Source organism: Abramis brama, assembly GCF_963993115.1.
Source record: "Abramis brama genome assembly, chromosome: 21".
NCBI classification, from domain to species: Eukaryota; Metazoa; Chordata; class Actinopteri; order Cypriniformes; family Leuciscidae; genus Abramis; species Abramis brama.
In genome coordinates this window covers 14,174,757-14,192,005 of record NC_139983.1, presented here as the reverse complement: position 1 = coordinate 14,192,005, position 17,249 = coordinate 14,174,757, and the positions used below count along the sequence as shown (strand labels likewise).

Here is a 17,249-nt window from a genome sequence, read left to right as displayed (position 1 = left end):
TTTATCACAATTTTACATTTTTAGATTTAACATTTATGCGAAAAAGTGGTCATATTGATATTCTTAATTCATATTGATGCGTTAACACATTTTAGATGATAAAACAGTAAATATAATGTTAACGTATATGGACACTTTCTGGCTGTCAAACGTTAGTGGCCACTTTGCTTGACATTTTATTATTAGCCTATAAGTTTGTGTTAATTACATAAACTCTTGTCATTCAAAAGTTGCGGGTTGGTAAGATTTTATTGTTTTTGAAAGAAGTATCTTATGCTCAACAACGCTTGATCAAAAATGCAGTAAAAACAGTAATACTGTGAAATATTATGATGCCTTTACACGTGCTGTATCGTAAATATTATCGGATAATCGTAAATACTAGTTTCCTAGTTACAAATTTGGACATGAAAACCCTCTCATAATCACGACATCAGAAGTGGGAAGTAGGAAATTTCCAATAATTTCCGACACGTGAAGGCAGCGTTACTCTTTAGTGTCACATGATCCTTCAGAAATCATTTAGCTGATGTCCTCAAGAAACATTTATTATTATAAGTGTTGAAAACAGTTGTGCTGCTTAATATTTTTGTGGAAACTGTTATTAAGCTCAAAAGAACAACATTTACTTTAATGTGACTTTTTTTTTTTTTTTTTTTTTTGAAAAAGTCACTTTTGATCAATTAGGCCTAAATGCATCCTTACTGAATAGAAAATATTTTTATTTTTCATTTTTTTTAAATAAAACTTACCCCAAACTCTCAAACAGTAAAGTACATTTTAAAATGCGTGTATCATTTTAATCAATTAAAACAATTGTATGTTTGCAAGCAGGCAGCAACATGTCCGTGCTCATCTCTATATTGCTGCCACCTTCAGCAATTGCAATTCTGTAATTCCCTTCATGTCCAGCGGAGGGCCACTGCATTCCAGCCAAAACATGTCGATCCGTGCCACAGATCCACATCTCAGCTAGTTTGTTGTTCCCTAGTTAAAAATAGGAGTAATGCCTCTATATTTCAGATCTGTTCTACGAAATCACCAATGAAACCGTATGCAGTGAGATTTAAATAAAGAGTGCTAATTGGAAGCATGAATAATTTTAAATAAAATGTAATAGATCCCAATACCATTTAGTCTAAATTAAATAAACACTTCAGTTTGGAAACAAATTATTGGGTAAATTACTGTAGAGATGCAATATTACATACTATGCAGCAATGACATGTATTAAATGAATTACATGATGTGAAATACCAAAAAGCAATGACTTTACAGTCTGTGAACATGCAACTGTCAACTTTTCTTTTGCTCCCAGCAGTTCACACCCCCTACCACCTAAAAAGGCCAGAGAGAGTGCAGCTGGTAAACCCTACACTGTCTAAGAATAAACCAGGCTTGCAATGGATATGGTTACCCTGAAGCACCCCAGCACTTTTCCCGTCCCACACCCATGTGAGGCACCAATAACATGGGCTAAATTACCAGCACCTATTTGCTGCGCCCCCTGCCTGAGCCTGAACTCCCCTGTTTACGTCCCTGACCTAACATCCCATTCTCCCACAGCCATGATCCCAATTCCGGCACTTTGAAAACCCTCATCCCACTTTTCTCACAAGATTGTGAGGTTTCACCCCTGGATTGGATGGGACAACAAAGAGGAACATCATTTAATGAGTTGGATTTAACATCAACTGGGTGAAACCCGCAAAATAAGATTACACAAGCAAAATCAAAGGACATTCAGCCGAAGAACCACCAGAATTACACCATGGCTCAGGCAACTAAAGGTACTGCAGGTTTTGTACTCATGATCTCTTGCATTAGAATGACAGACAGAGTTTAACAAATAAAAATACACAAAAATACATATTATAATATTTCAGAAATCAGAATAATAAAACATGGAATAATAAAACACTGAACCACAATAAATGCTGTTGTGATGCTATATAAAACTGAACTAACAGCTCAGTTGTGATCTTAATGTTTTGATTTTAATCTGTTGAAATAAATAGGCATATGCTGTACTCATGGCATTTATGTAGCTCAGAACATTTTCAAGACTAATACAGAGAAGTCTATAACTCAGATTTATTCATATCCTTTGAAGTGTGTAGATTTAGTTAGATTTATGAACTTTATTGGTGATTTTAAAAATAGGTTTCGTTCAGGGCAATGCTTAAACGAACACACATTCACCAACGTTCAAAGGTTTTATATTTATATATATATTTTTTTTTAAAGAAAATAATACAATTTATTCAACAAGGATGCTTTAAATTGATCAAAAGTGACAGTAAGGACATATTTAATACCATAATATATATATATATATATATATATATATATATATATTTCAGATAAATGCTGTTCTTTCAAACTTTCTATTTATCAAAGAAATCCTAAAAAAAAAAAAAAACATTCAAAACATGATTCCTCAAAAATATTAAGCAACACAACTGTATGCAACATTGATAATAATAAAAAATGTTTCTTGAGTAGAAAATCAGCATATTAGTATGATTTCTGAAGGATCATGTGACACTGAGGTCTGGATCATGATGCTGAAAAGTAATATTTCACAATATTACTGATTTTATTGTATTTTTGATCAATTTAATACAGCCTTGGTGAGCGTAAAGACTTCTTTCAAAAATCATTACTGACCCCAAACTTTTGAACTTAGTGTGTCATATTTTGGTGAATCTAGCAAACATGGTTGATATTTGCAATGACAATTACAATATTAAGACTTTTGGTTAGATAGTTTCTTTGTTTAGTTCATGATGTCATCAAACTCAAGCAGCAGGGAGAAAATAACACAAGATGGAGAAGTGTCTAGACTGCACTTAACGTAAGAGAACAGCTGCAACAAATATCAGTTCGACATTATGGTTCTGTATTTATATAGAAATGAAAAAATATGTAGACATAGTCAATAGAATAGATTAATACCATAGGCATTTAGCAAGCAACCAATGGGTAGCCTAACATTTTCTCCTGTGTGACATTCAGGAGCAAGTAGGCCTATTTCCAACGTTTGCTATAGACCATGGTATATGTGTAAAATTCATGCATGTGACTCCAGGTCCAGTGAAGTCCATCCCTCCCACTGCTGTAGATGCTCCGGCTAGGGCAGTGCATCCAGCCTCTCTTACGGCCCGGAGCCATGGAGTTTTACGAATCATGAATCGCCCGGCACAATGGGTTGTCATCCTCACACTTCTGATCTCTTGGTCAATAGCAGGTGTTGTCATGTTCGACTTTGTCAGTGACGATCAGATTGCAAGTGAGTTTTAAATAATTTTCACAGTTCCTATTTTATTTAGCCTACTTGTGCTGGTATTTGATTTGTTGGCTTCACTCTAAACTGTTTTCCTCTAGGCATCCAGGATTTTGGTTCTGACCCAGTGTTAGCAGTGAACAAGGCCATTGAAGGCATTGAAAACAAGATAAACCACATGAATGATGTGTTTAATGATGCTCATGGTATGATTTCATAGTGCACAACTAGTTTATTTTAGTAGCTATAATTATTTTCTGATTTTTAAATTCGGTAATTTGTTACTGATGGAATAGTTTAGCCTATTCCTTTCAGTGCAATTACAATGGCTAAAGCTTTCAGTCCTCAAAAAAAGGGTGCAAAACAATTAAAGCTCATCATACAAGTAGTCTAAATGACTAGCGTGCTATATTTAAAGTCTTCTAAAGGTATACAGTTGCTTTGTGTGGAAAACAGACGGTCATTATTCACACATAGTTGAATCTTAAACACGAGCATCAGATCAATCTGATTCGCGAACGATTCAGACCGTTTCAACCGATTCGCTAAAAAATATTCAACTCAAAAGAATGATTCATTCATGAAGCGGCCTTGGGTCTTGTCACGTGAACGCGCCAATGAATGAGAGCGAAATGAGGCGGAAGCCAGAGAATAATGACTTTGATTTTGATCTCTTCCTCACACAAACATTTAATTTGGCTTGAAATATAGCGCGGGAGTCATATTCACTACTTTTTTGATACTTTTATGATGCTTGTTTGAAAGCCAATTTCATTGTAATTGCATGCAAACGAGTAAACTTGTTTTGTGGAAGAATAAAATCTGGTTTTGAAGACATGAGGTGAGTAAATAATGACAGAATTTAATTTCGACTAAGCCAATCCTTTGATAAATATTATATATATATATATATATATATATATATATATATATAGTTGTTGATGTTTTTAAAAATGTATTTTTTTATGCCATTATCTCCTCTTTTATTTGGAATACAGAGTCCATCACAGAAATAATATTCAATCCGAAGAAAGCTATTAGTTTAGCTGCTGATTCATCTGTTTCTTATCTGACAGGAATATTTAGTGCCGATGGTATGTAAATATATTCATTTATGGCCTTTAAAAATTATTCATAAGCAGTTTAAAACAATATTTATTTAGCATAGGCTTATGTTATATTTAATATGTTGTTTTCCTTACAGGAGATACAGTAATCACTGAAACAGTGAAATATAGTGGCACTGTATTGGATGAGGTAACAGAATGGATCAGATCACCAGTGGGCTACTTATTCCACTTATTTGAAGGTACTTGCATTACTGATCATGCTGAAATATGTGGCCGTTGTTGTTTTTGAAGCTGACATGCAATCAGAGACTTGTGTACAATAACTCAAGAACATGGTAAAAATAAATTATTAGTTATATTTAAGCATGGCAGATGCACCATTAATTGTCTGTTTAATGCTTTCCATGCTGCATAGACATCCTGAATATATTGCTTGCTCCAGTGGATATGGTCAGTCGAGCTGTTGTGCAAATTTTAAGTGGGATCAAGACCATTACACAGTATCTTTCAACCATGTTCGGGGGCACTGAAGGTACCGCAAAGCACCAACATTGATTCTTCTCATTATTCTATATATAGCCTATACACTCATCATGATATCTAAATCATCTATAGGCTAAGGTGCATCTTGTCAATATTCCAGTGTGAATTCCCAAAATAAGCACTGATCCTCAGCAATTGGTCGGATTGTTCAATAAAACAATTAATTTTTTAAATCAGGGGATACAGGCATCACTGAAACAGTGAAACTTGGTGGCACTGTATTGGATGAGGTTACAGAATGGATCAGATCCCCAGTGGGCTACATATTCCACTTTTTTGAAGGTACCTACATTGTTGTTGTTCTGAGGGCTGACATGCAATCAAAACCTCATGATGTGCTCTAACTCAGTACATGTTTCAATCAACATTTGAAATTGCCACTGATTCCATTCATAAAGAAATAATTAGTCATATTGGAGCGTTTCAATGAACCATGATTTCAGCTGCTCATGCCAGTCACTGATTTCTGTTTAATGCTTTCCACGCTTTATAGACGTCCTGGATATAGTGATCATTTATCCAACAGACTTGGCGAGTGAAGCAGTTCTGCAAGTTTTAAGTTGGATCAGGACCATTTTTTCAACCATATTCGGAAACCTTGAAGGTATTTTCACATTATTTTAGACATTTAGTGATATAATCTTCTCTACTGTTTGAAAATTTGGGGTCAGTAAGATATTTTTTTATTTGCATAAGCTGCACAAATGTTTTCAACTGTGATAAAAAATGTTTCTTGAGCACCAAATCAGCATATTAGAATGATTTCTGAAGGATCGTGTGACACTGAAGACTGGAGTAATGATGCTGAAAATTCACAGAAATAAATTACATTTTTAAAATATACAAAAAAAGTTTTTACTGTATTTTATTTAAATAAATGCAGTCTTGGTGAGCATAAGAGACTTCTTTAAAAGCTCTTTCTGACCTCAAACTTTTGAATGGTAGTGTATGTGTATATATATATATATATATAAAAATGTATAAAGATCAAATAAATGCACCTTTTCAATATTTCAGCGTGGTTTCCCAAAATGAGCACCGATCCCACGGAACTGGCTGAAATTGTTGTCGAGGAGGCCACAGACATAAAGAACACTGTCTCTAATTACCTCTCCAGTCTCTTTGCAGGGGACGAAGGTATTGTTCATTTATCAGCTCAAAAAATTTGATTGTGTTTTTTGCCAACACAATTTTAATTTGTGTTATATTATGTCTTTTCCCCAGCTGGTATTTCTGACATTAGCTTTGATCCCATGAAAGTTGTCACAGACACTGTTGAGGAGTTTACTGACAGGAGGGATATGTTGCTGGCCTACCTCTCAAACATGCTCATGGAAGACAAAGGTATCCATATTATTAAGTACATCACAATTATATGCTTGTATCTAAAAAATACATTTCTCTTTAAATATCCCTATTGTTCTCTGTTTCAGATGAAACGCCACAAGTAATAAGACGAAAAGGTTTGTGTCAGTATTTATTTACTTGTTGCTGCACTATGAAACTTCGGCCTCTCTATTGCCATCTGTTCTGTTGAAACATAAAGTTGCATGTTGCATTACAAGGTTTCTTTGCTTTGACAATGGGTGAGTTCCCAGATGTCAACAATACTCACTGTTTAAAAAAAAAAAAAAAAAAAAAAAAAAAATATATATATATATATATTTTTTTTTTTTTTTTAACAAACAATATTCCTAAATCTTCTCCAGGAGAATTTCTGCCACCTATGGAAAAAGGTTAGTAACTGCACATTATTTAATTTACATAAAAGCTATAGATTAACATCAAAACTAACTTTAGTACTCAAACCTGATCAATACTAAAACAGCATTGAAAAACTTAATAAACAGGACTTTTAATTTGGAAAGGAACGAGAGCATGTGAAAAGGTGTTTTTTATGTAACATATGCAAGATCTTGAATTGACTAAAATGATATAGTTTCCTGACTCGTCGTCATCCCATATACATTCATCTTTATGCAGAGTTTTGTTGTGTCTTACCATGTTTCCGTCCATTAATTGGAGCGTTTTAGAAAACAGTGTTATAGGTTATGTAATATGGCGCATGAAAAGGTCCTGCATGACTGCATACAGGGATGATTGTCATTTATATTTTCTGTCTGTACTATTGTGTGAATGTTATGCACTCTCTCTCACACAGTACTTCATATTATGTACTTTATATTATGTAAAAGTGCTTGCATTTACTTTCTCGAGAATGTTTTAAAAGGAGGTGCATGACATATTTACCAAATACAAAAATAAAAAGTTTTATGTCAAATGCATTTCTTGCTGTTTGATTTCCTGCCCCCTTCTTGCGGTGTAGTGCGACGTCTAACCTTCTGTGATACATTCGTCAGTTGATATTCACAAACATAAAGCATGTAGGAGTTCTTACCACCACTGGTATGGCACATGTTGAAAGAATATTGTGACACTCACAATATTAATGCCCTGAGACTTTAAGCTGAGGTTGTGGAAAGAAAGAATTTTCATTTGGAGTCGCTGCGCTGAAAAGAATGTATACCTTAAATGCAATGCAAGTCACGTTCGATAAAAGCCTCTAAAAAATGCATAAATCTAAATGTTAAAAAGAGTCACAAAATATAAGTATTGAGTTTTGAAGAAAGGGCTATAAATGGTTCAACTGAAGTTTTTTGTCAGGGTGCAACATGTGCATACTGTCACAGTCATCAATGTGATGTAATGAGTGTAACCAAATTTCCAATCAGAACAACCTGTAATGTCTCGTACGTAAATTGCTAAATGTGTTTTTATCTGCAAATTGAGCTCAATTCTGTCATAAACCTGAATTGAAAAATGACTTCATGAAACAGTTGCAGAAATACTAGGCAAAAAACAGGACCCTACCTATGCTTCCTACATTGCCATGAGATCCACAGGGAAGGAGACAGACAGCACTAAACAGGAAATTAAAGAGGTTGAGGAGGAACATGGTGAGGTGGAAGCTGCTGAAGATAAAACTGAAAAAGCTCAAGCTATCTTGGACGTTAGCGAGGAGGAAGAAACGGCTGAGGACCACACTGATGTCACAGTTGAAGATGTTGAAATGTCCTCCGATGTCACGGAGGAGGGAAAAACTACTGGAACAGTTGAAGATATTGCAGATGTTACAGACGAGAAACCTTCTGATATGCCAGATGTCATAGATGAGGAAACATCAACTGAAAAGATTGAAGATATCTCTGATTTTGCAGAGGATGAATCAACTGAAATTACCTCAGATGTTACAGATGTGAAAGACCTTGACGATACCTCAGATGTTGTTACAGTGGAGGAAGAATTTACTGAAACGGTTGAAGATATTGGAGATATTACAGAGGTGGAACCTTCTGATATGCCAGATGTCATAGATGAGGAAACAGCAACTGAAAAGATTGAAGATATCTCTGATTTTGCAGCGGATGAATCAACCAAAATTACCTCTGATGCTTTAGATGTGAAGGACAGTGACGATATTTCAGATGTTGTTACAGAGGAGAAAGAAGTTACTGAAACGGTTGAAGATATTGGAGATGTTACAGTGGTGGAACCTCGTGATATGCCAGATGTCATAGATGAGGAAACATCAACTGAAAAGATTGAAGATATATCTGATTTTGCAGAGGATGAATCAACTGAAATATCCTCTGATGCTACAAATGTGACAGAAGACATTGATGATTCCTCAGATAATGCAGTTACAGAGGAGAAAGAAACAACTAAAGAACCAGCAATCAAAACAGCAGAAGATCGTTCTGATGTTACAAACAAAATTGAATCAGATAATACAGATGTAAAGGAAGTTTATGATGTCCCCAGTGTTCATCCCCAGGAGGATGAAGAATCTGAAATGGTTAAAGACACTTCTGATGTCATAGATGAGGAAGAAGAACCTGAAACAGATGAAAAAGAGGCACAAGAAGATCAGCCACCTGAATTGGCTGAAGCTACTCCAGATACCATAAGTTTGAAGGAAAAGGAGGAAATGTCAGAGCTTGATGATCATGACAAAGTCAACGGTAAGGTTGGTTTAGAAGTGGAAGCCAAGGAGGATGATGCTGAAAAGAGTACAAAGGACCTGGAGAATGAGGTAGATGAAGATGAGGTTGAGGTTTTAAAGGAGGAGATTGAAGAGTCTGATCAAACTATCACTGCTGGTGAAGATGACCATGATGACGAAGAGGAGCTTGTCCTTCTTACTGTCCAACACGATGTCACTGACAGAGATGATGAAAATAACAATAACAACGACAGGAAGAGAGATGACACAAAAAGAGGCCTGAGCAGGAGAAAAACATCTGAAAGTCATTCCATTGCATCAGACGACCAAGAAGCACACAAGGATCTTCATGAAGAGTCTGACAAAGGTATCGAACAATTTTGCATAATTAACAAATAGGAAAAAGTGATAGTTGATAGGTGGCAACCAATATCTCAATAGATGACCTTAAAAACTAATTTTAAATCACTTACCAATGGAAAATTAATCACTAAAATAAACAGGATGTTCATTATTATTATTTTGTTTGTTTAAAAATCACTGTTAGCTGATATCCTAACTTATTTATAAATATGCTTTCCTATTCCTCTTATAACTGCACCCTAAAATAATGATAATGTATTAACTGCAGTTGTATAAATAACGTGATATTTAAAGGGAAAGGCTAGGTCACCTAGAAATTAAAATTTTGTCATCATATACTGACCCTCACGTTTTTCCAAACCTGTATGAATTTATTTATTCTGCTGAACACAAAGGAATATATTTTGAAGAATGTCGGTAACCAAACAGTTGGCGGTATTTGACTTACACAGTATTTATTCCTCATAAAGTCAGTGGGGCCCATGTACTGTTTGGTTACCCATATTCTTCAAAATTCCTTTGTGTTCAACAGAAGAAAGAAACTCATACAGGTTTGGAACAAATTGATGATGAGTAAATGATGACAGAATTTTCAGTTTTGTGTGAATATCCTTTTAAGTTAATTGAAAAGTCATCAAAAGCACCAAATTTACAATAGTTCTGGTCCAATAATTTGACTGGCCAAGCAGTGTTTAAAGTAATGTTTGAATTCTATGGTTCACATCATTGTAACTAATACAAATTATCATTGGGCCAGTTCATCATTATAATAACAATACTCATTGTTGACCATACAAATTACATAGGTTTCCATAATGCATCTAAAAATATCAGTTACTGTACTCTATATTAACTTTTTTTTTTTAACACAACAGTTGCAAGCTATATGTCTGTATTTTGCAGTGATATTCAGTGCAATAGCGCTCTCTTGACTGTTTGATATTGCATATATTCTGAAAAACAGTGTGTTATCTCTAGTATCTTACAATTTTGACTGAGAAGAACAACAAATTGGTGGATGAAGATGAAGTTGCATTCACTGTTGCTTTTAGTTCACCTCTGTTTCTGGAAAGATACTTAAAAGAGGAGCAAAGCTGCTGGAGGATTCACTAACAGGCTCCGTTGTTGTACATGGTTGATAGATAGATAGACATTGTAGATAGATAGATAGATAGATAGATAGATAGATAGATAGATAGATCAAATCATTAGGAAAAATAGTCTTGTTTATTAAGTATTGTGTAGAATATAATTTTGTACTAAAGTTGATTAAAGCACACAAATGCAACTATAACTAAAAAAAGCTGCATATAATTATTACAAAGCCTTTTATTTTGCTTACCTAAATGGTTCCATTAAGAGAATTAATTATTTAACTCACACATTATACATTATTCATTTCATTTAGTCATCTAACGCAATAACATGGCTGACAACCACTTTGCTGCTTACAAGTACTATTAATGTTGACACACTTACAGTGCACTAATTCATGCACTAATTCTCATTGTTCATTAATCATATGGATGTTAAAAACATGTAACTCTCATTTAACATTTACTCGTGATTTCAGTTCTTGAACAAGTGAAAGAAGCCAAAGAGAAAAAAGCTAGAGAGGAGATATACAAAATCATTCAAGGTGAATGGTTTGTTGTTTTCTTCAGTGCTTGCACACCGTAAAATATAGTGCTTGTGCAGAATGAAAACGGCAATTTATGAGAAAAAAATGTGATGCATGATCTTTTCTCTTTTATTCCAGATTTGAGGGAAAAGAAGGGTGAAGATGAAGAGGAAGAGATAACACTACGACAAATAAATATAACAGTAGAAAAAGTCAGGCAAAAAGAAAAAGAACATGACAAAAAGGAGATAGAAAAAGTTAAAAGAAAACAAAAATCCAAAGTGGAGAAGGCTCAAGAACCAACAGGTAAGACTGATAAAACATATTTAACTTATTTATTTCACTTCTCATATGTAAAAAGCTCAACATCCACATCTAGATTGTACTCAAAGTCTATATTCTGCTACGATCAAGATGTACTCCAATAGAGTTGCTTTTTATAGATTAGATGTAAAACCCTGCACCTGTTCAAAAGATGATGTACTTGTACTATGTATATTATGTGTTCTAGAAAAGGACAAAAAGGTCAAGGTGACTAAAGTGGATGAGGAACCCCCTCTAAAAAAGAAAGAATCGGGTACATAAATGATGTACTAACACCAGTAGAATAGATAAATAAAGCTCTCTTTCTTCATTACACTGTCTGAGGGTTAATGAAACGTAAAAAACAAAAACAAAAAAAACTACATATTGCAGCTATAGCCCATTGGGATATTTTCAATATTTGACCTTTTTTAATAATTATAGGATGTACTGCTGCAGTAGTTTTTATATGGAGTGTCATGATCATTTAATGTCACATTTAAGGCCAATTCACACTGCACAGACAAATGCTGGCTAACACGGACAATCAGCAAATTACAGTTTGTCACTTCTCAGAAGTTCCAAGACCCAACAAACTCTTATTCAACAAGTTAAATCGGCAATCGACCGACCATTGGCAACAGATGGCGATAGGGGTAAACACACTGGTCTGAAAAAAAACCAACGAAGTGTCTGTTGCCGTTGGTTAGCATCTGTTGGTTTAGTGTGAATTGCCCTTTACAAAGCCGCCTGATTCTAAAGAGAAAACACCAAAAATGTTTACAAAATGTAATATTACAAAATTCGATATAATGTGTACAATTTCATCTGCACAGGACCTGAGAAAAAGGTTAAACCAGCTAAGAAAGGTATTCAACGCATTCTGTGATTATTTTCAACACAACACAATCAATCCGCTGTTTCTCTCATACCCTCATTCCCTATGTTGTCTTTCAGATGATGTTACTAAGAAGATGGCCAAAACCAAAGGTAAAAAAGATTCAAAGCATCAGTTATAGTGTTTGCATACCAGCTACTAACAGACAGTAATCAGGGGGTGACCTGAAAGCTCAGTTCTAGTGGTTGAGAAATCTTTGCAGATCTGGGATGTGTTTTATGTGTATGTCTATAACTGCCAGTTCATCCACAACTGCATTAATATCTGTTGTATCAGATGTTGAGATTGCCAAGGACAAAACCAAAGCAGTCACTGTAAAGAAAGGTATGTGACTTTTGGGGAAAGTGATTTTCGGTTAAATTTAAATTAACAGGAAATCAATGTAAATGTTTATTTACAGAAGCTGAAGTGGCCAAAAAAGAGACCAAACCAGCACCATCTAAGAAAGGTATTGTGTTGTGTGTTCTTGCTAAACACACATAAAGCAAATTCATAATTGAAGTACATTATGCACAGCACACTACCATTGTACAGTTTGGGTTCAGTAAGTTTTTAAAAAAAGAAATTTATACTTTTATTCAGCAAGGACGCATTAAATTGATCAAAAGAAACTAAAGAATTTTACCCAAAATTCTATTTCAAATTAATTCTGTTCTTTTGAACTTTCTATTCATCAGAGAATCCTGATCAAATGTATCTCAGTTCCTGTCTATATATATCTATATATATATAATACTGTCTAACACAACACCATATACAGTCATGTGTAAAAGAAAGGACACCCTTTTGAATTCTATGGTTTTATGTATCAGGACATAATAAAAAATCATCTGGTCTTTAGCAGGTCTTAAAATTAGGAATACAACCTCAGATGAACAACAGCACATGACATGTTACACTGTGTCATGGTTTATTTAACAAAAACTTGGCCAAAATGGAGAAGCCATGGGTGACAAACTAAGTACACCCTTACGGCTTCCATAGGAATGAAGAGGGTAAGTAGCAGTCAGGCGCTGCTAATCAAATGTCTTTGATTAATTGATCATCAGCAAGCGTGACCAACTCTATAAAAGCAGACGTTTTGGCAGTTTGCTGGTCTGGAGCATTCAGGTGTGTGTTAACACAATGCCAAGGAGGAAAGACATCAGCAATGATCTTAGAGAAGCAATTGTTGGTGCCATCAATCTGAGAAGGGTTATACGGCCGTTTCCAAACAATTTGAAGTCCATCATTCTACAGTAAGGAAGATTATTCACAAGTGGAACACATTGAAGACAGTTGCCAGTCTTCCCAGGAGTGGATGTCCCAGCAAATTCACCCCAAGGTCAGACCGTGCAATGCTCAGAGAAACTGCAAAAAACCCAAGAGCTACATCTCAGACTCTACAGATCTCAGTTAACATGTTAAATGTTAAAGTTCATGGCAGTACAATTACAAAAGATGGGTATTGCATGTTTGCAAGGGTTGCCAGGAGAACGCTGCTCCTCTCTAAAAAGAACATGGCAGCACGGCTTAGGTTTGCAAAGTTACACCTGAACAAACAGACCACCACTTAGTTACACCACAAGTTACACCACTTCATAAATTCTGGCTTTGTTTCCAAGGCGTTAAACCTTATTGCTAACCCCTGCAGCCTCTAATACCTGCAGCCTTGCAGCACCTCTTCACAGTTTTTCCATCCGGCCTGTTTTAGTGGGGGAAGTCCTGAAGGAATTGACTGCTCTGGACACCAATAAAGCAGCTGGGTCAGATGATCTTGCCGCTTTTTTCATTAAAATTGCTGCCCCTGTCATTGCGGCTCCTCTAACAGCCCTCATTAATCTCTCCCTTCATACAGCCGAGATTCCACCTGCTTGGAAAGAAGCTGTTGTGCTTCCTCTGTATAAGGGCGGTGATCAGGCTGACCTAAACAATTACAGGCCAATCTTCATCTTGCCGTGTGTGTCTAAAATTCTGGAAAAACTTGTCAATAAACAACTAATCAGTCATCTCAATGTGAACGGTATCATCTCTGGGGCACAGTCTGGCTTCCGATCAGGGTATGGTTGTGTTACAGCTACCACTAAAGTACTTAATGACATTACATCCGCGTTAGATACCAAACAACACTGCGCTGCTATATTCATTGACCTTGCAAAGGCTTTTGACTCCGTGGACCACAACACACTCATCCACAGACTTAGCAGCATTGGTGTCACTGATCACTCATTGGTTTGGTTTTCAAATTATCTCTCTCACCGGGTTCAACGTGTCAAATTTGAAAACCTTTTCTCCCACTCCCTCCCGGTCACCAGGGGTGTCCCCCAAGGCTCCATTCTTGGCCCTACACTTTTCTCAATTTACATTAATAACATTCCCCAGGCAGTTGGTAATTCCCTCATTCACTTATATGCGGATGATACAATCCTTTATGCCACAGGTTCCTCCCCAGATGCTGTTCAGGCTATCCTGCAAGATAGCTTTTTCCAACTACAGCAGTCCTTTACACAACTCAAACTCACTCTCAATACCTCCAAAACAAAAATCATGTGGTTTTACCGTAAGGGTACTACGCCACCTCCTGCCCTTAACATCACCACCTGCAATGGGACTATTTTAGAACAAGTCACTGCATATAAGTACTTGGGCATCTGGTTGGAAACTTCACTTTCTTTCTCCATCCACATATCAAAGCTGCAATCTAAGGTCAAGGCCAAGCTTGGTTTCCACTCTTCTTTCACTAAATCGGCCAAACTTACTCTTATTCAAATGACCATTCTACCCATAGACTATGGAGACACTATATATAGGGTTGCTTGCAAGTCCACTCTATCAAAACTTGACACTCTTTACCATTCCGCTATCAGGTTTGCTACAAATGCTCCTTTCAATACACACCACTGCGCACTATATTCTTCTGTTAACTGGCCCTCCCTTCACAATCGCTGAAAAATTCATTGGTTCACCTTCATTTACAAGACCCTTCTCGGCCGTTCACCTCCTTACTTAGGTCACCTGCTGCAGCAAAAGCCTGTCACATATAATACTCGATCCTCAATTCATCTTCAATTAAGCGTTCCCAAAACCAACTCTGCCTTTGGTCTTGCATCTTTTCAATCTGCTGCCGCTCGCGATTGGAACACTCTGCAAAATATTCTCAAACTGGAGACATTCATTTCAATTGCATCCTTCAAAACTATTATATCATCCTTGTTCACGGATATATGCAGTTGCTTCTCTACATAGTTATTATTTTTTATCATCCATTATCACTTCTATGTACCTGTACACTTAGCTGGTTATAAGTGTCTGTTGTCTACTGTGTTGTGTTTTAAACTGTATCTTGTATGTATTTAATGTATTTATTTTAGCCCTTTTTCCCTTTCCCTAAGTGGTTATTCCACTTGTCAGGCCGCCATTGTAAATAAGAACTTGTTCTTAATGACTTGCCTGTAAAAATAAAGGTTTAAAAAACAAAAAAAAACAAAAAAAAAACCTCAAGACTTCTGGAACAATGTCCTTTGGACAGATGAGACCAAAGTGGAGATGTTTGGGCATAATGAACAGCGCCAAGTTAGGCGAAAACTAAACACAGTATATCAGCACAAGCACCTCATACCAACTGTCCATCACGCTGATGGAGGGGTGATGATTTTGGGTTTATTTTGCAGCCAAAGGACCTGGTTACCTTACAGTCATTGGGTCGACCATAAACTTCTCTGTATACCAAAGTATTCTGAAGTCAAATGTGAGGCCATCTGTCCTAGAGCTACAGCTTGGGTCATGCAACAGGACAACGATCCCAAGAACACCAGCAAATCTACAACAGAATGAAACTGAAAAAGAAAAGAATCAAGGTGTTGCACTGGCCCGTTCAAAGTCCAGACCTCAACCCTACTGAAATGTTGTGGCGGGACCTTTGGCGGGAGCTGTGCATAAACAAATGCCCGCAAACCTCATTGAACTGAAGCAACGTTGTAAAGAAGAGTGGGCCAAAATTCCTCCACAACGATGTGAGAGACTGATTCTGTCACATAGAAAATTATTACTTCAAGTGATCGATGCTAAAGGTGGTTCTAAAAGCAATTAATTCATAGGGTGTACTAAGTTTGTCACACATGGCTTCTCCATTTTGGCTTTATTTTTGTTAAATAAACCATGACACGGTGTAATAAGTCATGTGTTGTTGTTCATTTGAGGTTTTATTTACCTAATTTTAAGACCTGCTAAAGACCAGATGATTATTTTATTATGTCCTGCATGATACATAAAACCATAGAATTTAAAAGGGTATACTTTCTTTTTCACATGACTGTGATTGCATTTTTTAAAAATCTTTTGTCTCCATTTCAGAGGTTGTTGTTTCTAAAGAAAAGGATGAAGCAGCCCCTGTAAAGAAAGGTATGATTCACATCCATATTCTATTTTTCATATTTGCTATAATTTAAGTTCTCTTAATTGTTCTTCACTCATTTGCAGAGACTAAAGTCACAAAAGAAAAGGCCAAAACAGCTCCTTCAAAGAAAGGTATCACAATGCATATCTAAGGTCTCTCGTATGAAAACAGCTATTACAATTTTGTATACTTTCTTTTGTCCAGAAATAACGATGATGCAGTTTTTAGAAAACTGACTGGTTTTTTTTGCTGTAAGCTTAATGATGTAATTATTTGCCACTCTTGTTTTTGTCTTTTGAAGAGGCTGAAGTTGTGAAGGAGAAACCTAAACCACATCCTGGAAAGAAAGGTATTTTCCAGTCTGAAGTATTCACGTATTTTAGATTATAGTGATAAACTCTATTAGTGATAAACTATAAATTGACAAATGGACTTCATGGAATCATTAACCCAGAATGAGTTGTCTGGTATACATTTATACTGGTATGCTCTTTTATGGTATTTTTTTTTTTTCAATTGTCAGAAAGATTAGCTTTGGCATTCTGCATAACATAATTTTGTGTTTCAATGAATAAAGTAAATAATATAGGTCTGAATGATGATTAAATGTTGTTAAAAGAAATTGTGTTTTTGTCAAACAGCGACCCCTAGAGTCGCTTTGGAATACTTGCACCGTCGTAAATACCCCTCCACCCCCCCACCCCCCAACAGCGTCGTCTGATATCCCTCAGGACTACGTGATAAATACACCTCACAACACCTGAGTTCAGCTGGCAAGCTAGGCAAT

General features: G+C 36.0%; 1 protein-coding gene across 1 annotated transcript in view; it reads left to right on the top strand.

Annotated features, from left to right (window-relative positions):
• Nucleotides 1-1,438: 1,438 nt before the first annotated feature.
• Nucleotides 1,439-17,249, top strand: part of LOC311072038 (uncharacterized protein) — a 46,293-nt gene continuing 30,482 nt past the window's right edge. The window contains exons 1-22 of the mRNA XM_084096741.1: nucleotides 1,439-1,790; nucleotides 3,092-3,292; nucleotides 3,388-3,492; nucleotides 4,285-4,380; nucleotides 4,491-4,595; nucleotides 4,772-4,888; nucleotides 5,077-5,181; nucleotides 5,393-5,503; nucleotides 5,917-6,036; nucleotides 6,124-6,243; nucleotides 6,333-6,362; nucleotides 6,609-6,635; nucleotides 7,737-9,269; nucleotides 11,025-11,192; nucleotides 11,398-11,463; nucleotides 12,026-12,058; nucleotides 12,147-12,179; nucleotides 12,364-12,411; nucleotides 12,488-12,535; nucleotides 16,420-16,467; nucleotides 16,546-16,593; nucleotides 16,764-16,811. Coding sequence (XP_083952867.1) covers nucleotides 1,772-1,790; nucleotides 3,092-3,292; nucleotides 3,388-3,492; nucleotides 4,285-4,380; nucleotides 4,491-4,595; nucleotides 4,772-4,888; nucleotides 5,077-5,181; nucleotides 5,393-5,503; nucleotides 5,917-6,036; nucleotides 6,124-6,243; nucleotides 6,333-6,362; nucleotides 6,609-6,635; nucleotides 7,737-9,269; nucleotides 11,025-11,192; nucleotides 11,398-11,463; nucleotides 12,026-12,058; nucleotides 12,147-12,179; nucleotides 12,364-12,411; nucleotides 12,488-12,535; nucleotides 16,420-16,467; nucleotides 16,546-16,593; nucleotides 16,764-16,811 — 3,229 coding nt within the window. The 5' untranslated portion in view covers nucleotides 1,439-1,771. The remainder of the gene's footprint in view (nucleotides 1,791-3,091; nucleotides 3,293-3,387; nucleotides 3,493-4,284; nucleotides 4,381-4,490; nucleotides 4,596-4,771; nucleotides 4,889-5,076; nucleotides 5,182-5,392; nucleotides 5,504-5,916; nucleotides 6,037-6,123; nucleotides 6,244-6,332; nucleotides 6,363-6,608; nucleotides 6,636-7,736; nucleotides 9,270-11,024; nucleotides 11,193-11,397; nucleotides 11,464-12,025; nucleotides 12,059-12,146; nucleotides 12,180-12,363; nucleotides 12,412-12,487; nucleotides 12,536-16,419; nucleotides 16,468-16,545; nucleotides 16,594-16,763; nucleotides 16,812-17,249) is intronic.